The 24,426-nt window shown below is 37.3% G+C and overlaps 1 protein-coding gene across 1 annotated transcript in view; it reads left to right on the top strand.

The window, feature by feature from the left end:
• Positions 1-3,900: 3,900 nt before the first annotated feature.
• sik2a (salt-inducible kinase 2a) overlaps positions 3,901-24,426 on the top strand; it is a gene marked incomplete at both ends in the record, with an annotated part of 37,547 nt that continues 17,021 nt past the window's right edge. The window contains 4 exons of the mRNA XM_081365788.1: positions 3,901-4,038; positions 5,694-5,810; positions 7,270-7,333; positions 12,820-12,981. Of these exons, the coding sequence (XP_081221914.1) occupies positions 3,901-4,038; positions 5,694-5,810; positions 7,270-7,333; positions 12,820-12,981 (481 nt within the window). The remainder of the gene's footprint in view (positions 4,039-5,693; positions 5,811-7,269; positions 7,334-12,819; positions 12,982-24,426) is intronic.

The following is a 24,426-nucleotide window of genomic DNA, read 5'->3' as shown; positions in this document are numbered from 1 at the left end:
ATCCCTTTAATCCACAACATGTATGTTAGACCCTCTACCGACTAAGCTATTGAAAGAGATGCTTCCAGAGGTCATAGATCCTCTTCTTAATATCATTAATTCATCTTTGTAACTAGGATATGAACCGAAAACTTTTAAGCTGGCTATTATTAAACCTCTTATTAAAAAAACGCAACTTGATCCTACAGAATTAGTCAATTACAGGCCGATCTCGAATTGAACTTTTCTGTCAAAATTAATAGAAAAGGCAGTATCCTCACAACTATGTTCCTTTTTAGAAAGAAATGAAATCTGCGTCGGCGCCGATGGCTCATGGTCAGTGCGACATGTAGCGCCGTTGCGCTCGGGCGGCCAAAGTTTGAGTCCTGGCTCGTGGACCTTTCCCGATCCTGTCCCCCGTCTCTCTCCCACCTCGCTTCCTGTCCACTCTATACTGTCCTGTCACAATAAAAGGCAAAAATCACCAAAAAAGAAATGGTATCTGCGAGGATTTCCAGTCAGGATTTAAACCGTATCATAGTACTGAGACAGCTCTCATTAGAGTCACAAATGATTTGCTCTTATCATCCGATCGTGGTTGTATCTCTCTATTAGTGTTACTCCATATTAGTGCTGCATTTGACACTATTGACTGCAACATTCTTTTGAATAGACTCAAAAATTATGTTGGCAATAGTGGAATTGCACTAGCATGGTTTAAATCATACTTATCTGACCGTTATCAGTTTGTAGCAGTAAATGAAGAGATGTCTTATCGATCAAAAGTTCAGTATGGCATACCACAAGGCTCAGTACTAGGACCGCTGCTGTTCACTCTGTACATGCTACCCTTGGGAGATATCATTAGGAATTAGTTTTCACTGTTATGCTGATGATACTCAGCATAACAGGCTACTACTACTACTACTACTCAGCTCTATATTTCTTCGCGCTCCAATCATCAATTCACCAATTCACAAAATAAACGGAATGCATAGCTGATATAAAAATTTGGATGACTAGTAATTTCCTACTACTTAATTCTGAAAAAACAGAGTTTCTAATTATTGGGCAAAAAACCTCTGCACGTATTAACCCAGAAAACTGTCTAACAATTAATGGCTGATCTGTCAAGTCTTCGTCGTTGGTTAGGAACCTGGGTGTGCTCTTTGATACCAATCTTTCATTTGAAAGCCACGTTTCTAGCATCTGTAAAACCGCATTCTTCCATCTTAAAAATAAATCTAAATTACAACATATGCTTTCAATGTTTAACAGTCAGTTCATGCGTTCATGACCTCAAGGCTAGATTATTGTAATGCTGTAATGGGTGGTGCCCTGCATGCATAATAAACAAAGATCTAAAGTTCTTACTAGAACCAGGATGTATGACCATATTAGCCCGGTTCTGTCAACACTGCACTGGCTCCCTATTAAACATTGTATACATTTTAAAATATTGCTGATTACTTACAAAGCACTAAATTGTTTAGCTCCCCAGTACTTGAGCGAGCTCTTAACGCATTATAGTCCTTCACGTCTACTGCGATCCCAAAATTCTGGCCAGTTGATAATACCTAGAATACAAAAATCGACTGCTGGCGGTAGATCCTTTTCCTATTTAGCACCTAAACTTTGAAACAGTCTTCCTAACATTGTCCGGGAAGCAGACACATTCTGTCAGTTTAAATCTATACTAAAAACGCATCACTTTTACCTGGAATTCATATAGAACATTACATTTCTATTATTCAAATCAGTTAAATGATTATTAGGCTGCATAAACTAGGCCAGCCGGAGCCAGGGGCACTTCCTATAACACCTGATGTACTCGTTACATCATAAGAAGAATGGAATCTACGCTACGTTAGTCTTTCTGTTTATTCCGTGCTTTACTGAAGTCAGCCGGATCCGGGCCGTATCCAGATCAGATGGTGGGCCTGCGCCTGGACCCATCCACGACCCATCCCTGAAGTGCCAGCCTCATCAGCCCAGTGAAGGCCTCATCGACACGACAGCCATCAGCACTGATCCTCATCAAACTCGTCTGATGACTCCGACTTCCAACCAGATGGAACTGGATAATATTCTAGATGTTCTGATCCAAGCTGACTTCTGACCTGTAATGCAGCTTGATTCATAATAATACACTGTTTGCCCGTTGGCCAGAGGAGAACTGGCCCCCGACTGAGCCTGTGTTCTCCCAAGGTTTTTTTCTCCATTCTGTCACCTGATGGAGTTTTGGTTCCTTGCCACTGTTGCCTTGGCTTTTGGCTTGCTTAGTTGGGGACATTTAATATTCAACAATATTATTGATCTGCCCTACTTAAGGTGGACGATGACGCAATTTTCTTCTAGAAACAAACTTTGTTGTATTATTTTCATGTTTTCACTGCGAAGCTGCTTTGATACAATCTGTATTTTAAAAAGTGCTATATAAATAAAGGTGACTTAACTATTGTAAATTGTATCAGTGATCGTTAATTTTCCATATTTTTTTTTTAAATCAAATGTATTTTACAAATTAATGTTCTAGTAGTAATTAATTATTTGGTACTGCTGCAGGTTTAAAAACACCACTTTAGTTGGCTGAACTTATTGGATGTAGTTTAGAAAACTTAACTTTAGTTGACTGAACTTAAATTCGAAGTTAACTTAACTAAAGGTAAACTTTTCCAAATTTGTCAGGTACACTTTTCCAAATAAGTTAGTTTAACTCAAAAAAACCCATGCAAAAAGATAACAAAAAATGAGTTAAGTCAACAAAAGATTTTTTTACAGTGTACCTTTATTTTTATTTATGCTGTCATCTATTGTTGTATTTCATTGTTGTATGTAAGTGTTCAGAAATTACTATTTTTGTTACTTGGTTGGTTTAACAAAAAAAAAAAAAAAAAGAGAGCATAACAGCAGAAACCGTTTTTTACAGCAGGGGTCGCTATCTGACAACATGCTAAAGAGTCAGGTGAGCGCATATTTACAGATGTTTAAATACATTTACAAATATTTTTATTTAAATTAAATTATATTTTAAATCATATATAGACCAAATATATTTTAAACAATAATATTTTTAAATGAAAAAAAAAATCAACATTATTCTAAGATACCCACATGTAGATTCAAAGTTGTTATATTGCAAAAATCGCAAAGCCATTTGCTATACATAATAGATTAGGGTTCATTTGTCTACACTGCGGTGTTAAACACAAATTCTAAATATGAAGCAATATAATGATGTCAGCTGCATTTCAAGCACAGAGAGAGCAGTGATTCATTTATTCATTTATTTATTTTTATCTATGACTATGACAGTTTTTTTTTTTGCACACATTGAGCAAAACCAGACCTCTATGAAAAACGTATGCAGCACAAATGAATTAAAATGCGTACTTGTCGGCGCAACTGTTTATGTTGAAGAAGATGATGGTTTTCATAAATGTAAACAATAAAATGCATTTAATTTGTTGAAGGTCAAATGCACGCAACCGAGTTGAAGTGTTTGTAGAGACCGCAATTTGATTTGAGATTGACGTACACAGTGGATAAGGTTGTCTTGGTGACATGCCGCGACGGACGTTGAAGCCGCTTTGTGAGATCCGCCCCTTTATAAAATCCCTTCTGCACTGACGTCAATGCATGTCGAGCGCCAGAACATCATTCCGCGCATCAGAGCGGAATGCGCTCTCATTTCAGTCTCATTTCAGTCATGTAAAGCCCTGATCTGGCAACGAAGAAATGTGCAGGAGCCCTTGCCACCCATATGCCCCATTTGCATTTTAGCTTTGGCATTAGAAATCATACCCGCCACTTCAATTGCTTTGTAAGAGCAGGTGAAGCTGGCCAAACCATCCACACACACACACACACACACACACACACACACACACACATCTTTATCCAGTAGTTCACTAGAAAACTATGGTCATGGCCGCCCAGGACCAAAAGCCGTCGCAGCGGGCACCGGTTCGCGTGGGATTTTATGATATTGAGCGCACGCTGGGAAAAGGCAATTTTGCAGTTGTGAAGCTGGCGAGACATCGCATCACAAAATCTGAGGTGAGTAGCCTAATATACGCACACACACACACACACACACACTAGTGTTTTCAGTGTGCCTGCGCTAACTTGCATTGGAAACAACTTACATTTACACTTTTATCTGTTTTGTAAGAAAGGGGAAGAGTGTAGCCCATAATTGTTAAACCTAAATATTTTGTAAGTTGTATTTTGGTATGTGACAAATGGGATCTGCGAGATGAAAAATATATATCATTTTAAAAATGCAGTTTTTGTCAAACATGTGCCAAGTTCTAATATTTGCAATGTATAGCTACTCATGTTGGTTTTAAACAATTTTGAACAACGTTTATAACATTGTACAAGACAAAAATGTTACTTCTACAATGTCGAGTGGTGTAACCACAAACTAAAATATTTGACTTACATCTTGAGTACACATATATATATATATATATATATATATATATATATATATATATATATATATATATATATATATATATATATATATATATATATATATATGTGTGTGTGTGTGTGTGTGTGTGTGTGTCTATATATATATATATATATGTGTGTGTGTGTGTGTGAGTGTGTGTGTGTGTGTGTGTGTGTGTGCATTTAATTAAGAATTATTTAAATTAAAAGTTATTTGTGAAATAAAACAGGCTCTAAAGGGGTCCTCTGATTTTTGTCTCATGCATTAGGCTACGTTTTAAAATATATTTTTTAATAGCTTAATAGATCCAAAAAAACAACAACAACAACCGTGACCTTTGATATCTAGGGCACAGTGGCAAATCATAAGTATAGAAACATATTTTGCATGTTCGGGTCTCTGTTTTAAATACATTTATTTATTTACTTTAAATAAATGAAATTTTTCATTGCTTGATGTGTATTTTCTGTAAATAATCGGATCTGCCCCTATGCCCCCGTCGTCTGTTTAGATTTGTATTACATTGTTGCTGTGCCATGGTCAGTTTACTCTGAACTTGAGTTTTAGAGTGACTGCAGTCAAGATCAATTCAGATAAAACCAAACAAGTGCAGATTCCCACCATTTCTCACTTAGAAGCAAAAGTGGAACAGCTGTATATAAGAAAGGGGAAGAGTGTAGCCCATCAATGTTAAACCTAAATATTTTGTAAGTTGTATTTTGGTATGTGACAAATGGGATCTGCGAGATGAAAAATATATATCATTTTAAAATTGCAGTTTGTGTCAAACATGTGCCAAGTTCTAATATTTGCAATGTATAGCTACTCATGTTGGTTTTAAACAATTTTGAACAACGTTTATACCATATTGTACAAGACAAAAATGTTACTTCTACAATGTCGAGTGGTGTAACCACAAACTATGTTTGTGTATATCCAGTTGCAGTTGCATGATTTTTTAAAAGATGCTGTAAAGACATGAAGACAGGAAGCAGTCTGTGAGCAATGCTTTTATGCTAGTTTGAAATCTTCCACACAAAAAAAAAACTACTTTATTACAGTTAAGTCATATACTCAAATGTCATACCTTAGTGGTCTTTTAATTTTTTAAAAGCTGACTGTTTCATTGTGTTGTTGTGGTGCAGCTCGGTGAATAATCCTTCATTTTTCTGGAAACTATAAATAATTCATGCATCAGTGGCTTCAAAATAAAAGCCCAATGGACATAACATTTACATTTGCTGAATTGCAGGTGGCCATTAAGATCATAGACAAGACCCAGCTAGATGCGGTGAACCTAGAGAAGATCTACAGGGAGGTGGAGATCATGAAGCTGCTGGACCATCCTCACATCATCAAGCTTTACCAGGTACTGCATGACCATGCGTGTGCATATTGTGTGTATAATACATTTTTGATAATAACCCATCAGCTGCTCAGCTATTTTTGTTTCTTACCTGTATTAGCATTTGTTCCATGAGATTTTTCTAGAGAATAAGGCCTGTTGAATCCAGTGGTTTCGGCTGGGAGCTTTATAGGGTTAGTCTTGTCATGTTATGTAAGATTTTTAGGTCACTCTGGGCCTGGATGCTGATGCAGTATCAACAGTTACACAACACAAATACAGCATCAGCAGCAGTCCAATCATGACAGTGGTCATATTGTGATTTGTCTGTCTGGTATTATACATACAGCTTTCTAAAAAACAAAACTGCTCACTGTTCCTTTGGCAGAGTCAACTGGGTAACCTATCAGTAACCTAAAGAAATCTACCAAATGCCCACATGGTCATTAGTTCAACACTAGACATCACAACCAGGCAAAAATAGTGCTATGAAATGAAGAAACATCCCCTTACAAAAAAATAAGATTACGTGGTGATATCATGGTCCAAGTATAGTAGTAGATACAATGGCACACTGATATACAGTACTAGTCAACGTTTTGGACACAACTACTTTGTTATTTCTAATGCCTGTGGATAATGATGATAATAATAATAGCAAATATAATTATTATTATTATTATTATTATCTACTGGTGTTGTTTCGTATTGTTGTTGACATTTATTCATTTAAAGTGTAATTATTTTTATTTAATAATAATAATAATCATTTTTATTATTATTATTATCCACTGGTTTTGTTTCATAGTTTTGTTGATGTTATTATTTATTTGATAGCGTATTATTTGTTTGTTTTTGCTTATTTTATCAATAATAATAATAATAATAATATAAAAATAAAAAATAGTAGTAATCAATAAAATAAATAATGTCAATAAAACTATGAAACAAAACGAGTGAGTAATAATAATACTCATTATTATTATTATTATTATCATTAATATAATTAATGAATACATAAAATAGAAATCATTACTATCAAATAATTAATAGACAAATGATTTATTTTACACAACTTTTACATTTTCGTTATTGTATTTATTTATTTTATAGATTGTATTTGTCTAGATTTTTTTTTTTCAAGCCTCAAACTCAAAAGCTTTTTAACATCATTAGGAACAGAAATGTTTAAAACATTTTATGACAATATTTACATTGACTTTACTCCAATGTACGTCAGAAGAAATGTTAATGCTATGGTACTAGTGCTCTCAGAGATAGGACAGCAGTGTAGAGAAAGACAGCTTACAGAAATATTACACCTATGTATGTCTCTAAAATGTGTGAACAATATAGTGACAGGTGAAAATGCTGTCCGTCTCCTGTGCACTTGTGATTTGAGGTTTTTGTGATATGAATTGCATTGCCATAGCATTCCACATTCATGCAATGGATAAGAATCACGTCTCTTCTCTTTCATTAGGTCATGGAGACCAAAAACATGCTCTATCTAGTCACAGAATATGCCAGAAATGGAGAGATATTTGGTGAGTGCGTCCGTTTCATTATATGTGCAGACAAACACTATTTCATTGTGATCCATATATTCACCCCACACTGTAAAGTATTGCATGTGCAGTGAATGCATGCCTGCAGTGGATTGAGATGGTCAAACCACATTTCTGCATATTTCATCCATCTATACACTGATTCACTCACTTAAAACTAATGGATGAGCTGAGCAGAAGCTATTTTTTGTCCTGTGATGGCACCAGTAATGGAAAAAGGTCCTGGTGTTTTAGATGAGAGCTACGTGACCAAAGAAACAATCATCTCACCCATAACAGCCCCATGCAGTAAAGCTACAGTCATACTTGAAAGACAGTGAATGAGATTTATAGCCTCATTAAGGGGCAAAAGGTTGCGTTTGACAAAGCAAGAGAGAGAATTTGATATGACAGCTGCTGCCAAAGAAGAGGAATAAGATAATAATTTACAGAGACATCCTTGTGATTTTGTCAGTACGTCTTCAGTTGTGTTAATATACTCCTCGTATTTGACAACATGCGTACTTTGTTCTTAGCGCACGTACCAGAGAGTCAGCACTAAATCTATGCAGTGACGCTATGTTTACAATAGCACTCTTCCTGCAGTGTACAATATGTGAATTTTCTATGTATTTGGGTTAAATTAGAATATTCTCCTGAGAAGCCGGAAAAAAATACGTTTTTTGAATGTAGTATTTTTTCATGTCATTACATTGTTTAGACCCGAGCATAAGAGCATAAGAATTAATATACCATTTTACGTTATGCAATATGTGGGTAAAATGGTTATAAATGGGTAAACCCATTCAATACAATGTATTTATAACCAAAGAAGTGTAATAATGGGAGTTATAATTGGCAATATTTCATAGAAATATTGATAAATCATTTATTTTCCTATTCATTTGTTGTTGTTGTGTATCTCCCAAAATACCTGATAAACATGATTTAAGTCCTGGTATTTAAGTCCATGTATGAAATCAATGCCCTGTTTTGTAACAGAGAGTTATATTTTGATTAGAAACCCCTGACATTTTCCTAAGATGTTGATTTATGATAAACAATTTGAAAAATAGTCAGATTTAAATGATAATTACAAAAGAGTGCTAAATTTGATCACTAAAGTAATGTCAGTCATTTTTAGAGACCAAGGAGAAGTTGTTGTCATGGTGAAACCTCCAAACATTTGGTATCTCTGAAAAGACCTGAATGTTGGTATCTCTGATAGGTGGATCTCGCATCGGGTCCCGGCGGGTCACAATACACACAATTCTACCGTTATTTGCTGTCCGTGTGTTCCTCTTTGCGAGACACAAATAACTTTTGTGTAATGAATTCATCAAGCGAACATCGCACAGAGAAAAATACACAAGTATAATTAATTGTATGGACTGTGGGCACCCACCGGCAGAAACTGGAATACTGGAAATGTCAATGGGTCATCATGTCAGAATAAGTCAAATAAGTAATTTTTTTCCAGAATCTTTTGTTGACATCAAAGGATGTGCATCCAATCAAACAGTAACAGATTAGCAAGGGCGTAGGCTTGATTTTAACATTGGGGGGGGGGGGGACATAGGAGCAGTATCTATGCATTTTGCAGGTATTATAGAATTTGAATTGCAATTTCATGTCATCTAAAGCCTTTATTTATAGATGGTGAATATAATTCACCACATAAAACATGTTCTTTATCTACATTTTTGTTGATCCTGGAACAACATTCCAATCAGCCAATCAGATTTGAGGGACAAGTTTAGAGTTTATGTCAAGTTTAGGCTTACAACCAGGGTTAGGTGCTTTAATTAGCCTACATATTATTTCCCTCTGATTTTAGGGATAACTTATTGGGTAGGTTTAGGGGTAGGGACAGGGTTAGGAGTACATTTTTAGACAAAGAATGTTGTTCCAGGGTCAACAAAATATGGGGGAAAATCATGGTGACCATTTATAGATATAGGTTGGAACTCACTCATAACACATACCATAATCTTGATTAGCATATACAATTTAGCGTTCTATACTTTATGATAAAAAAGGCCCATCTAAACAAGCACGCTCATAACTGAAAAAGCGTTATTCATGGATTGACAATAAGGTTTTTAGCTTATATTGACTTCAATTCTGTAATGTTATAAGTTAAAGGTAAGTAATAACAGCAAGGAGGCCAAGACTTAAAAGGACAGTTCACCCAAATATGAAAATTCACCCTCAAGTTGTTCCAAGCCTGTTTGAATTAATTTCTTCTGCTGAACACAAAAGAAGACATTCTGAAGAATGTTGATAACCAAACAGTTGATGGGCCCCATTGACATACAGTATTTGTTTTTCCATACCATGGAAATCAGTGGGGTCCATCAACTGTTTGGTTACCCATATTCTTCAAAATATCGTCTTTTGTGTTCATTTTTGGGTGAACTATCCTTTTAACTTTAGAATATAAAATGAATTGAACCAATGATGAGTCTGAAAGAAGACGAGACCAGTTGATAAAGAAACGAACACAAATTTCACGTGCATCACTTTGACAGATAAATCTCACGCTCTTATTTCAGTGTTGTTTTTCATTGTGGATATTTCAGCTCACAGTTTGCTTCATACATTCAGTTTAACAACATTAAAGTTGCACTAAGCTGAACCTTCCATTTCCAGTGTACTTCTAATGAATCGGAAGCAATATGAGATGCAACATCTCTTTCTTGACTCTTTATTTCAGACTTCCACAAGATCATTTTATGTAAAATTAGATCAAAAATACAAAATGACTACAAAAACAACTTGATGGAACCAGCTAAATTAAACATGCTCGGAATGTTCTATTTGCCCATAGAAATGAATGAGCATGAATGATGTGGTCAGACATTGTGTTGTCCATTAAAGGTCTACTGCAAGTTGATTTAAATGCTAAATATTTAGTCAATTATTTGATTTATGATTTAGATCAAAGGTCACTTGGACTGCATTCAAGATTGGTTCCACCCAGACCACGAATCATTTATCATAAATTAATATAATTACAAACATTTTTTTTTTCTCCATGTGGAGAAACAGGGCATTTGAAGCAACATGCATTATATACTGTGCCAGGTGTTTGTTTGTTTGTTTTTTCCTTTCAAGGTCTTATTGCTGCCAGCCTGAACATTTACAGTGAATTATCTTGAATTGCACATGTATTTATTCATTTCATATGTTGGACCTTTGATTTTTGTGGGGCCATTGCTTGAATGGACATTTAGAGCCTGGACCTCTTGAAACTTTACCAGAATAACTTTACCTGCATGTTATTTGGTTTTGAAAGGTATTAGTTTGGATTAGGTCAGCTCATCTGAAATTCTCACTATAACTGTAGAGATATTTTTATATCTGCTGCTTTTGAGGGTTTATACCTGAGAGGAGGTTAATGACCTTCAAGTTGCTCTTTATCACAATTCTCTGTACATAAAATTCTACAGAAATGTAGTAAATAACATAACTGATTCATTCAATTAAGTGGTTCAGTCTTTTTTTTTTTTTTTTTTTTTACTTTTGTCTGCTGTTTGCTCACCTCCTTTTGACTTGAATCATATCTATATTTTTTAATGTTTGATCTGCCCAGTCATTTTCTTTCATATTTCCCTCCATTCTGGATGTTCCTATTTTTGTTGGGTTAAAATATCATGTGTGGTATGATATAGATTAATGTTCAATTTCCTTATCCTACCTGCTGGGTGCAAATGACATGTTGTCATATAGTCAATCCATAGGGATGTGAAGCCATCTGTCAACTCAATATCGTACCATCCTACTCGTGCTGCACACTGCCTCGCATTCGCATGCACAGCGCACCCTTTGAAGTCTCCTACATGGCCCGTATGACGCACACATGCATACGCATGCAACTGGCATCTCCATGCCCTTGTCAACTGATTAACTCAGAGGACTGCTGTTTTATCAGTGCTCGACTCGCATTTCAAGCAGGCATGGCTGACAATCAGGTCCTGTTTTGAAAGTGTGGTCAGCTGTGGATGACAGGCAGGCTTTTTGTTTTAGGAGGGAGTGAATATACAGGTTGTTTTTGTTGGATTTGAAATTCATGAAAAGCTGGTGGTTGCATATTCACGTCACTCTGACATAGCGAAAGGTATTATTACACAAACACCTGTGATGCATGAAAAAGGACATGAGAAAATAATGTGTTATTAAAGGGGTCTTTGTTTGTGGAAATAAATTTCTTTTAATCAGTTGAGGAAAAAAAGAGCTCAATATACTATGAAAACATACAGTACCTTTCAGAAACATATCTGAACCAGTGTTATTTTTGTTAACTGTTCAAAATGGTTTGCATTCAATGAAACAAAGCTGAAATAAAATATATAGTATTGATACAAATACTATACGGGAAAACCTAAACAATAATTAGAAATGTTTCCTTGACTAAAATAAAATAAGCTGAAGTACTACAATTACTAAAACTGAAATAAAAATAAATGAAAGCTGAATAGAAATAAAAATAAAAATAATTAAAATGACAAAAGTATGGAAGCTTGTCTATGCCACAGAATAAAAAAATATAATATTATAAAATAATATAAATATTTTTTAACGCTCAATTACATGTTATAAATTCAGAATTGCAAGATGTAAACTCGCAATTCTGAGAACAAAATTCAGAATTACGAGTTTATATCTTACTATTCTGACTTTATAACCCGTAATTGCGAGTTTATATCACAAAATTCGGAGAGAAGAAATTTAGAATTGCAAGATGTTAACTCGCGAGATTGCGAGAGAAAAAGTCAGAATTGTGAGATATAAACTCGCATTTATGAGAAAAAAAGTATTTTTTCTTTAGAATTGGACTTTTTAACCCACAATTGAGAGTTTATATCCCACAATTCTGAGAAAAAAGTCAGAATTGAAAGAAAAAAGTCAGAATTGCGAGTTTATATCTTACTATTCTGACTTTATAACCCGTAATTGCGAGATTGCGAGAGAAAAGGTCAAAATTGTGACATATAACCTCGCATTTATGAGAAAAAAAGTATTTTTTCTTTAGAATTGGACTTTTTTTCTATATCCCACAATTCTGAGAAAAAAGTCAGAATTGAAAGAAAAAAGTCAGAATTGCAAGTTTATATCTGAAACTGAACATGAATTGATTTTGGCACAACAAACTACTAACATTATTAGCAGATCTCAAGGCAAAATAAAAAATAATTTAATTTGAAGTAAATGACTTGCATTTCAATTTATTTCAAATGACTGTGATGAACCCCAGCTGGTCAGCTTCAAATAGATTTTGTTCGCTGCTGTATTTTTGTCAAGCCCAATACAGTATTTAATCAGGACTACTATGACCAGTCCTGTTAAACAGATGTTCCCCTGCCCTTTCCCTGCTCATTGTCAGAATCTGCATACCATTTTCATGAAAAATTCATGACTGTGACATGTTGCCTGGATGTGCAGATGACGACCCAATAACACCTGATCCCTGTCTGGCAACACAGACTACCTGGCCAGCCGCGGGCGGCTCAGCGAGATGGATGCGAGGAGGAAGTTCTGGCAGATCCTCTCAGCGGTGGAGTACTGCCACGAACGCAATATTGTTCACAGAGACCTGAAGGCTGAGAACTTGTTACTGGATGCTCACATGAATATGAAGATAGCAGGTAAGAGATGTACCTTTCCTTGTGAAAACACGGTGTTGTGATTGGTGTCAGTGACACCAACTGGTTTGTAAGCGATTTCTGAGGAACACTGTTGATATTTGAAATCAGTCTCTCCCTTCATTGCTCCATCTCCAAAATGCACGAACACGCAATGCAAGAAAGGATGTCTCTTTATCATAGCTGAATCAAAGCAAAATAATGCCAAGATGATGAATGATTGACAAGGAAGAACAAAAATGAACACAAAAATATACAAGCATGTGTACAAGCAAGACAAACAATGACACTGAAAACTGTCCTGTTACTATAGCTAACATTCAAATAACAGCAGATCTTGGTTCTGTGAAACATAGCAAAACCAGTGTTACTCACTTATGGAGCAGAAGCAACACAACCTTGGCATCGGTTTTCAGGGTTTCCTGCTTGGCTCTCTCCAGCGCTGGAAAGCTTTTCTAATATTAATGCAGGTCCTAAAGCTCTTGCCTGATCATACTCCTTCCTTTCCAGTGATATTCCTCTGACCTTTTTCTCTTTTGTAATGTCTCTCAGACATCTCTCTTTCTACAGTCTTTCTTCAAATCTCCCTCTTGCTCACTCTCTCTCCTCCCATATTTTGAGTGCAAACGCCCCCTACTGCTGATTGGCTACAGGTGTGTTGTGGTGCTCAGTCCGATCCACTTTTAACAGTGTTTCTCAGAAATCGCTTACTGCACCTTTAAACGTTTCTTGATGTCGAAATTGTTTTCTTCTATCCCTGTTTAATATGATGAAACAACTACAAGTCATTTGTTGACTTCTATGAAGAGTGTAAACTCTGTCTCTGTCAAAACATTGCTCTGCTTGTTTGAGCAGTCTGAAATGTCAACTTCTGGCTCAACTAATAGCATGAGTTTGGGGCGGGACTATCTGTAATAAGCTGTTTAGTGGCTGTGGGGGCGGTTGGAGTGTTTTGGATAGGAAATCCGTTCAGTGCAATCTGGTGCAGAAATATCACTTTTCAGGTTTCACCTTGAATTTCAAGGGCAAACATTAGCAATGATTAAGCACATGGAGTGCAAGATGAGAAAGTTAGATTGGGCAAAAAGAATGATATGTGAATGAAAATTAAATCTACTGTTCATGTCAAAGAGTTCATATATACTATACCCTGTTATATGAGTGAAACATAATAGTTTGAAAAAAAATGTATCTGTATACTTTCAGTATTCATATTAAGTTTTAGTATTACTATTATTGTTGTGTTTTTTTTTTCATTTATATTACTTTTTGTGGTTACATTTTACAAGGTTTCATTTGTTAGCATAAGTTAACATGAACTCACATTACAAAATACTTCTAAAGCATTTATTAGTCTTTGTTAGTGTTAATTTCAACATTTATTAATACATTATTAAAACAAAAAGTTCTGTTTTCTGTTAATATTTTTTAATTTACCTTAGCTAGCATGAACTAAAAATGAACAATTTGGTATTTGTATTAATCAACATTAACAAAGATCAATAAATACTGTTACACATGCATTGCTCATTGTCAGTTAAAGTTAGTCAATGCATTAACTAATGTTAACTGGGACCTTATTGTAAAGTGCCATTTTTGTTTTGCTTTTTAATATAGTTTTTATTTTTTTTATTTCAGTTATAATTATTTTAGTGCATCAAGTTAAACTAAATGAAAATGAGAAATGTTTCCTTGGCAGCTAGCTGAAATAAAATAAGTTTAAGGTTTTTCAATATTTTATTTTATTTCTGTTAATGTTTATTTTAAGGAACGGTTTTAGTTAAATGTAATAATCCTTTGTCATATTCATTAAGTACTTAGAAGTAAGTAATTAGACATTACATTTTTTAATGCTTTTTTATTTATTTAATTTGTTCTTGAAACTGAAAACAGCTTCCTGAAGATTTTCTGCTTTATCTTGGAATAAAAATGTGTAATTGCCCGATCCTCACTGGTTCTGATGCATTTCACAAGTCAAATCAGATCTTTTTCTCACAGTACGCAGGCACACACACACACACATAATGCCAGCCAAAGTCTATGAGAGGATATTTACTCAGTGACATCAGTTCAAACTGGATTTAGTTGCACAGTTCATTCCTTAAACACAGACGTACTCCTAAGTTAGAATGACCACAACTCATGCATTTCATCCAGTACACTTTTCACGTAACCCTGTTTGTATACTGCAAAGCTATGGTGAACTTGCTTTGGGAAATAAATCTATTGTGTTATATAATAGTTTTTTGAATACTATTAGATGTTTTGTATCTGAGGAAGTGTGATTCGTACTAATGGGAGATATATTGACCTGATGATTAAATGGCTAGGACAAGGCGACCTTCTTCTACTTCTCCATTGTCCAATTCCAATGCTCATGTGCCCAATATTGTAGGCATTTTCGACAATTGACGGGTCATTATAGGCACACTGACTGGTCTGAAGCTACGCAGCAGAGTGTGAAGCACTGTGGGGTGACATTTCTCCCATAACCATCATGAAAATTTTGTGTGACTTGTGCCACAGTAGAAATTCTTTTGGCTTGGACCAGACAACCTTTGTATCCCTCGTGCATCGATGAGCCTTGGGTGCCCAACACCCTGTCACTGTGGTTTGTGATTTGTCCGTCCTCAAAGCACTGTTAATTCTCACCACTGCTGACTGTGGCTACGTCTACATTTAATCCAGATCCATTTAAAAAAATGAGTTTTCATTTAAAAACACTCTCCATCCACACTAGCGTTTTCAGGTGTTTCCCAACGTTTCAGTGTGGATGAGAAACTTTTGAAACGCCTGAAAAAGCTCAATTCACCTTACTGCGCATGCGTAAAACCTTATAAAAGCTCAATGAGATGATACAGATGGAAAAATAAATAACAAAGTTATAGCGCAATTCTTATGACAGGATAATTTTATTTAGCAAAATACTTCACCATTCACTGACGCGTCCAGGTTCCACTCAGTCACCATATGTTTGGTCTAAAACACAACTGCTCTCATGTATTGCCGCAGGACAGAAAATGTGAGTATATTTTCTATCATCTTTGCAGGACTGTGATATGAAGAGTGTGCAAAGTAACACATTTTAGCAAAAGTGTGAAAGTGAATAGCACATAACAGGCACAATACCAGTATAAACAAATATCTATTGCAACAATATGCATCACATGACTAAACTTACATCTTACATCTCTTTGACGCTTGCATGGCCATAAAGTTCTTAGCTGGGGTTTTTAGTTGGTTAGCTCAGACTGGCTGGAGCCCCCTCCATTTATGGCCCTAGAATAGACTGTTGATTTGGGGTCTGGAGTGTTGAGTTCTGCGTAGAATAATTTTGAACGAATCATCTGGAAGATTCATTTGTGTTTGGTTCGCCCTTGGTTAAACCCCATACTGGTTCACCACAAATGCATACATTATGAAATTCAGTAAAGGGGATGTCTAATGCTATTTCATGCATTCTGACTTATTTCTACTTTTAAAGAGTTGGATTTTCATGCTAAACATTTGTATAAAGATTAGTATAAGTTTCGGAAAGTTTTTTCGAGTATGGCCCTGTATGACGTCATAAAGGACGGAATTCCTTGTATGGGCACTTCTCCCGGAAGAGCCTGCACACACATTAACCAGAGCGAGACCAAGAGCTCGCCCATCAACGTGCAAGTTTGGGTTACGGAAACTGTCGGCAGCACTGCACGACACGCCTCCAGGAGTGCGGCTGTTTTCGGAAAGACTCAGTACAGCATATCTGTCTTTTATAAATCTGACCAAACTAAAGTCTCCTCAGAGATATGAAGGATGCAATACTACTCTACTCAAGATTAGCCTAACATGAGATTGGCAGAAACTGTGTGTGTTATGTCCCCTTTAAGAACAATTAACAAATCAACAAAATAATAAATACCTGTGCCTAATCTGACATCATACGTATGCAATGCAAACAGTCAACTTTTGTTTTGTCCTTTTCAAGCATGCAGTCGTAGTGTTGAGATGTAAAGTAATGACTGTTACTAGATGCTGGTGGGGTGGAGGATGACAGAGAGGCGTCTAACATGCAGTGCTCCATAAGTACCAGTCACTGCAGAGAATGGATCCTTGTGCCAGACCGTTTGTCTGTATTTATGTCATACCAAGCTGAGAGAGAGACACAGAAAATGCATTAAAGGGCGTTGCCATTGTGTCACTATGCACTTAAATAACAGAAGTGAAGTGCTTCTCATCACAGCAGAGGCTTTTTAAGACATGCCTCCATCTTTCAGAGTCATTTCTCAAAGGGTTTTTATTTATTTTTTCAAGGGAAATTTTATTGTTTTAGATGTTGCTGGAGTTCACAGTCATGTTTCATTGGCGTATCAACTTTTTCTCTGATGTCTCTCCTTAGAAACTGAGACAATCATTAACACAGTAGAGATATAAAATGAATGTGAACAGCATAGCTCAGATCATTTGGTCTGGGAAGAAGTTAATAAGAAATGTTTGAGTTCATTATATTGAAACTCAACTTTTCATTGGAGACATTATCTTGGCAAATCTGAGCACAGTTTTAGATACTGTTGGTATCTCTTCTAAAACCTTACTTATAGAGTAATCGTCTGTGAATCAATGGAGACAGCTTGAAAATACAGTTTTTAGATCAATTTGAGATAAAATGCAATTTTTACCATGATTATCTGACTTTAGTGCTAATGTTATTGATATGTAATCTCAACAAATAGTTTTGGAGATTTCACAATTTGTGGTGGCTGCTTTCGAAACTTAAGCTTTAAAACCTTTGTGAATATTTTGTTTTATTCAGTGGTTCAAACCATGTATCAAATGTATAAAGTCACGTGAGTTTAGTAAACGAGGCTTCATTGCGTCATATCTGTACTTAAGTGTTTTTTTTTTTTAAATTTCAATATTTTGCAGATAGGGTTGAACTTAATTAAAGTCCACATTACAAAATAAAGGTACATGGGCAGGATGAACATGACAGAAATTTTGCTATCGTATTTTTTGGAAAATGAGTCTAATTTTTTATTTATTTTTTTTCATCTCAAATGTGCTGCGACATATTTCAATAAGTGATAAGTTATATATATAAAATAAATATTATATAAGTGATATAATGCAATTCACAAGTTCACCTGCCCATTCAGCCTTAAAAGTTAATGGTAAACTAACTTGGTTTGCTGTCTTTGGAGGAGGCTTGATCCAGAGGCTCAGCTCGAGCTCAGAGTTAAAACCCCCTATAACAGTACTGCGCATAGGAGGAAAGAGAGAATTAGAGTAGGAGACTGGGAGGAGGAGGGATGCCGGAAGAATTTGTCAATGGCATGACGCAGTGTCTGGTGCTTATATAGTACACTTGTAATGATGATTAAATGTGAATGTTTAGGCTCCTCCCGAACCTTCGTTTGGTACTTCATTTAACATTAAGCACAAAAAAATGCACAAAGCAGATTAATTTGGATTTGTGCCGAATGAAAGAGGTAATATGTGAGCCCATGTTTATTTGTATATTGCGTTGCTTATTTTCTCTCAGCAATGCAATTCTGACCCGGGGTGACAGTCAGGTGTAACTTATTTTCAGAAAAATCAGTCTCTGACTAATCAAGGCTTTTATCTTCATTACTTATGTATTTTGTATTACATGTTAACGTGTTTTTAGAATTTGATTTCTGTATTATGTGGACATAGAACACAATATCCTGTTTTATGTCCACCCTTACAGCATATGAGTTTTTTCTTCCCGCCCCCATGCAATCATTAGGCTACTCTACGTCAATCAGCGGTGACGTGCATCAATTAATCTTTAAATTATATAGATTACATTACACAATTGAACCTGTCCATTATATGCCGGGAGTAAAGATCAGGGGAAATGCGTCACCACTGGTTGTCTAGTAGACGCAGACCCTCCCCGAGCTGACACACAGCCAGGAATCTATTTAGCCATCTGGACAGTTTATATTTACAATTACTTGTGTTATATATTAGTTTGCACCAGTGACCAGATCTGTCAAATAAAGTGCAATTAGTTTCCATATTGGCTACATTACACAACTGTTTGCTTCGCACTAGGGATAAAAAATAAAATAAAATAAAAACTAACCTCAAGTGTCAAACTTTGTTGTATAGCTCATCCCAAACCAACCAGGCTAAACTAAATTTGTATTTTGATCATTAAATATTTGCTTGGTTATCACTAAAGCTCTCTCTTTTCTGTTGTAGATCATTAGCTCGATATTATGCCTCAGAAACCTGAACTAAATCAATTTTGTGAGGTAACTTTGAACGCAAACGCTCCCTAAGAAGGCAATGGCTTATACAGCAGCAAGGCAACAAGTCAGCTGCCTAAGCTTTGGTCTTTCAATTGATTTGAGCTAATTCACCCACATTAATGATACCAAAATGGGCAAGAACCACTCCGATATTCTACAGCAAGTGTAAAAAATTATTTGAAGAAGCTTGACAAAGACACACTTAGTTTCATTGTGGCTTAGGTTCTTAAACTATTTGTGCTTTTCAACAAGTTAAATGACAGCTTCTATGATTTAAAAAAAAGGGATGCATTCACTTATATGCAAGTAAAGGTGCGATCACATTTACTACTGTTCTGTGAATTTTCCTTGGTGAAATCCAGTCATTTCAATAGAAATCCATGCAATTGGGTATTTCACATGAGGATGAAACATTTCCCCAATAATTATTATGCAAGTAGATATTCTGTTCATATTTTTTTCCCAAGCACATTTTACCAATTCCAAACCACATCAATCTAAATAACTACAAATTATTTTGTAAATAATCATTTAAAAGTGATATATAATTGTTAACGAGGGCTGAAAGTGAAAAACGTCTTATATTCAGTTGTGCATAATTATTAAAGAGGTCATATAATGGTACATGCACTTTTACAAGTTGATTGTACTGAAATGTGTGTTGGCAGTGCCTGTACACAACCATCATAAAAGGATAAAAATCCATTTTTAATCTTCTTATATGTTTTCCCCTCTCTCAAATCAAGCCGTTCGATTTTGTGACGTCACAAGATCGGACGCCCCTCCCACGATTGTTGATTGACAGCAGTGCTTCAACACAGACCCGCCCTTGCTCGTGAGCGAGATGTCTGTCATCATAGTCCGCGCGTCATTGTTGATACGCTGGAGCACTGTCTATGAGCAGAATGGCGTCTAAGCGATTGTGGTGTTCTGTTCTTGGGTGCAATAAGGAACACAGCAGTCATTTTGCACCCCATTTTCAACTGCTGAAGACGCAGTGGCGCAGAGTTTTGTTTTCGAAGGGAATATTTCCCACGATCAACGTCAATGCTTTCATGTTTGCGCGAATCATTTCACACATCAGACTGCTTTACAAACGAGGGTCAGTATAATGCTGGTTTTGCTAAGAAGCTGCTCCTGAAAAAAGGATCGGTACCAACTATTTGTCTTCCTGCTGAACCTCCAGAAGAAGAAGTGAGTGTAACGTTTTATTAACCTTTATATTAATAATTTATATTAATTTTTGCAAATCTCTAGCACGCTTCACGATGAATGCGGCTAAGGTTTACACTCAGGGTACATTACGGCATGTTTTCTATGTACGACGTTCTCAATATAATTCATAATCCCACGATTATAATGAACAACGCGTTATGGTTATTGTGTTATTGTCTTACAAACGGTGTACGCACAGAACAGAGGGGCGGGGTGAGCAAAGCTCATTATCATTTAAAGACACATGCACTTAAACGGCGTGCTGAAAACTGAGCTGTTTTTGACCAGGTAAAATGAGTGTTTTCTTACAATACTAATGATAATTTTTTAAGTATATTACAAACTTTTAATTTAGACCCTAAAGAATCATATTAGCTTGTACAAAAATGTCATTATATGACCCCTTTAAGCAGTCATAATCGACAGACTGATCCCCCTGTAGTAGAGTATGTGGAAGCTTGGAGGAATCTTCCCAAAATATGTCAATGGGTCCTGCGTACAGTGAAAAGGGATTACAAGATCTACAGCCGGTACTTCATAGTTCCCAAGAAGGATGGAGGGTTGCACCCCATTATAGATCTCAGGGTGTTGAATTGGTCTCTGAGGAGATTCAGGTTCAAAATGTTAACTATCCCTGTTATCATGAGTCAAATGAGGTCAGAGGACTGGTTTCTCACGATAGATCTCAAGGACGAGTACTTCCACATTTCCATCCTTCCTCAATGCTGGAAGTTCCTGAGGTTTGCTTTCGAGAAAAAAAGCATACCAATACCTGGTTCTTCCGTTCGCCTAGCGTTATCCCCTCGCACCTTCACGAAATGTATGGATGCAGCACTGGCTCTGCTGAGACTTCAGGGCATAAGTATACTAAATTATATAGAGAACTGGCTCATCATAGCCCCATCGGAAGAGATGGCAGTTCGGCATTGAGATGTCGTTCTTTGCCATATAAGGTGCTTGGGGTTGAGGCTCTATAGCCGCTTTCCGACCGGAGGAACCTTTTCACAGTTCCTAGAACTATTGGCTATAGTACCCGGATGTCGGCGTGTTCGCACCGCAGGAACTAGGAACGATTTTAGTTCTAGGAACTCCATTTGTAGGAACTAATTTAGGTCCTACTTCAGAGTAGGGTCTAAACCAGCACTATAGGAACTACCCTTGACGTTAGTGTACGCTGATTGACCGAACGCACGCGGAACACCAGCACCTGCCATTTTTAAAACAGCTAGAATGTAAACACACAGATTATAGCCTATATATTTACTCCATAAACTAACTATACAAACATGGAAAACAGTGATAGATGGGTCTCTAAACCTTAAATGCTGAAGAGAAAATCCAACGCAACTTTGAGGGGACCAAGCCAAACATGATTATGTAGGCTAATAACCTTTTTTCATATACTGTACTTTCTATAACAATTCTATCTAATAACATGTTAAACAGTACTGTTAGACAGATCGCTAACTAATGAACACAGAGAATGTGAGCATTGTTTGCTCTGGTGTCTCAGCGCCGCCAAAATAAAGGTCCGTCGCACCGTCAAAATAAAAGTCACCGTGCTTGCGTCACTCCCTTACCCCTCCTACCAGTTCCTATGGCCACTTGGCCAGTGCGAACGCAAACAGCAAAACCGAGTTTGGGGGAGAGTAGTTCTTAGAACTGTTTAGAAGTGGACAGTTCCTAGAACTAAGTTCCTAGAACTACTTGGTCGGAAAGCGGCTAATGTCAAGAAAAGCTTACTGTCTCCCCAGCAGAGAACTATGTTCCTGGGGGTAGTGTGGGACTCTACTACGATGCAGGCACAGCTGTCTTCTGCTAGGATAGAGACCATCTTGACCACAGTCACCAACATCAAGCTAGGCCAAGCCATCACTTTCAAACACTTTCAGAGAGTGCTGGGGCTTTTGGCAGCAGCGTCCAATATAATACCTTTTGGCCTGCTGTACATGAGACCCCTACAGTGATGGCTCAGGACCAGGGGTTAACTCGTTCCGCATGATCAGGGTAACGCGTAGATGCCTTCGTTCTCTGGTTATGTGGAAGAAACTGCAGTTCTTGTCCCAGGGTCCTGTGTTGGGAGCATTCTGTCAGTGAAAAATCGTGACTACAGATGCATCCCTCACAGGCTTGAGAGCAGTTATGAAGGGTCGCTTTACCAGAGGTCTGTGGAGAGGGCATCATCTCTCTTGGCACATAAATTGCCTGGGGATGATGGCTGTGCTTCCTCCCGGACCTCAGGGGTCGTCATGTTCTAGTGCGAACACACAATATGTCTGTGTTCTCCTACATAATTCGAGGAAACTTTATGCCTTAAAGTGGAATGTGTTCGTTTTATGGTGCAGAGAACGCCAGTTGGACCCAGTTAACTGCCCAGTGGCTTCAGTGCTGGAGTTCCTCCAAGGATGTTTCTCTGGTGGTATTTCGCTGTTCACACTGAAGGTTTACATGGCTACCATAGCTGCCTCCCACCCACCTTTAAGTATTGGCCCTTTGGGGAAACACCATTTAATTGCTTGTTTCCTTTGTGGCGCTCGGGGGGTTGAGGCCTGTCATCCAGGCCAGGGTTCTTGTTTGGGACCTGGCCATGATTCTAGAGGGATTATCCCTAGTACCCTTCAAACCCATTGACGAGGTATAAGGGAAGTTAATGACTCTTAAAATGGCTTACCTGCTAGCTATTACGTTCCTCAAAAGAGTTGGGGACCTTTAGGCTCTCTCTGTTTCTCCCTCTTGCCTCGAGTTCACTCCTGGGAGGGTAAAGGCCCTTCTCCACCCTAGTGCAGGCTATGTGCCCAAGGTGAAATGGAATGTGGCACCGTCTGTGATCGTGCAGGCTTTTCATCCTTCACCACATGTGTCGGCTGATCAAGGCTACACTTATTATGCCCTGGAGGCCTATGTATGTAGGTCCTCCAGTTGGAAAAAGTCGGACCAGCTATTAGTGTGTTTAGGGTCACTTAAGAAGGGTTCTCCTGTCTCAAAGCAGACAATTAGCAGGCTATTTCCTCAGCATATGAGGCGCGCAGTTTTCCCTCACCTCTGCTGATAAGAGCCCACTCAGCTAGAGGAATGGCATCCTCTAAAGCCTTGCTGTCAAAGGCTTCCCTTCGAGAAGTCTGTGATGTTGCTGGCTGGGCCTCCCCACACACCTTCATTAGATATTATAGCTTGGATCTGCCCTCCACGCCGGGTTCTCAAGTCCTCTCGTCCTGAGCTGTGCCTAGATAAGCTTCACACCAGGATAGGCACTAGTCAGTGTGGCACAGTGGGTATTTTGTGTCGTCTTCTAAGCAGCGCAAGTTCCCTCTAAAAGGTACGACTTTAACCCTTGTTCCCTGAGAAGAGAACCTGTGAATGTGAAGTGCCTGAGAATGACTTGCTTCGACCTATCAGAAGCTATTACTGTTGTGTGCCGGCTCCCCTTTGTAGCTTCCGTGTATGTCATCACATTATGTCATGACGCAACACCACTCGAGATTGGACTAATTTCACATGTGCTTCAGACACTATCATGCTGGAGGCATTCCCCAAAGAGTCATCTTCAACACATCGTCTCATTCCCTTCTCGGGGAACAAGGGTTACAGTTGTGATCCGAGACGTTTTTCACTACCAGCCCCGTTATCTATTATATATCACTTATAAATTATTGCATACAAAATCAACAATAGTTATTTAGATTGATGTGGTTTGGAATTGGTAAAATGTGCAGAATATTGACTTGCATAATAATTTCAACAGTTTCATAGCCTGGTTAAAACCAGACCATTCTCAGTAGTACCTGAGTTATGGTCTGGCAAAGCTGCATTAATAACTCATTTCCAAAGGGGCGTCACCAACGGACATCGCTCAAATGCCTTTGGGCGCAATTGGATAGACCTAAAACCATAGACTTTAAAACCAATCAGAGCGATCGTCATCGTGTAAAGCCATATGCTGCGTCCTAAGTTACACTACGCCATAAAAGTA

This window comes from Scardinius erythrophthalmus (assembly GCF_964197995.2).
Source record: "Scardinius erythrophthalmus genome assembly, chromosome: 5".
Lineage (NCBI taxonomy): Eukaryota > Metazoa > Chordata > Actinopteri > Cypriniformes > Leuciscidae > Scardinius > Scardinius erythrophthalmus.
This window is presented reverse-complemented; position numbering and strand designations above follow the sequence as displayed.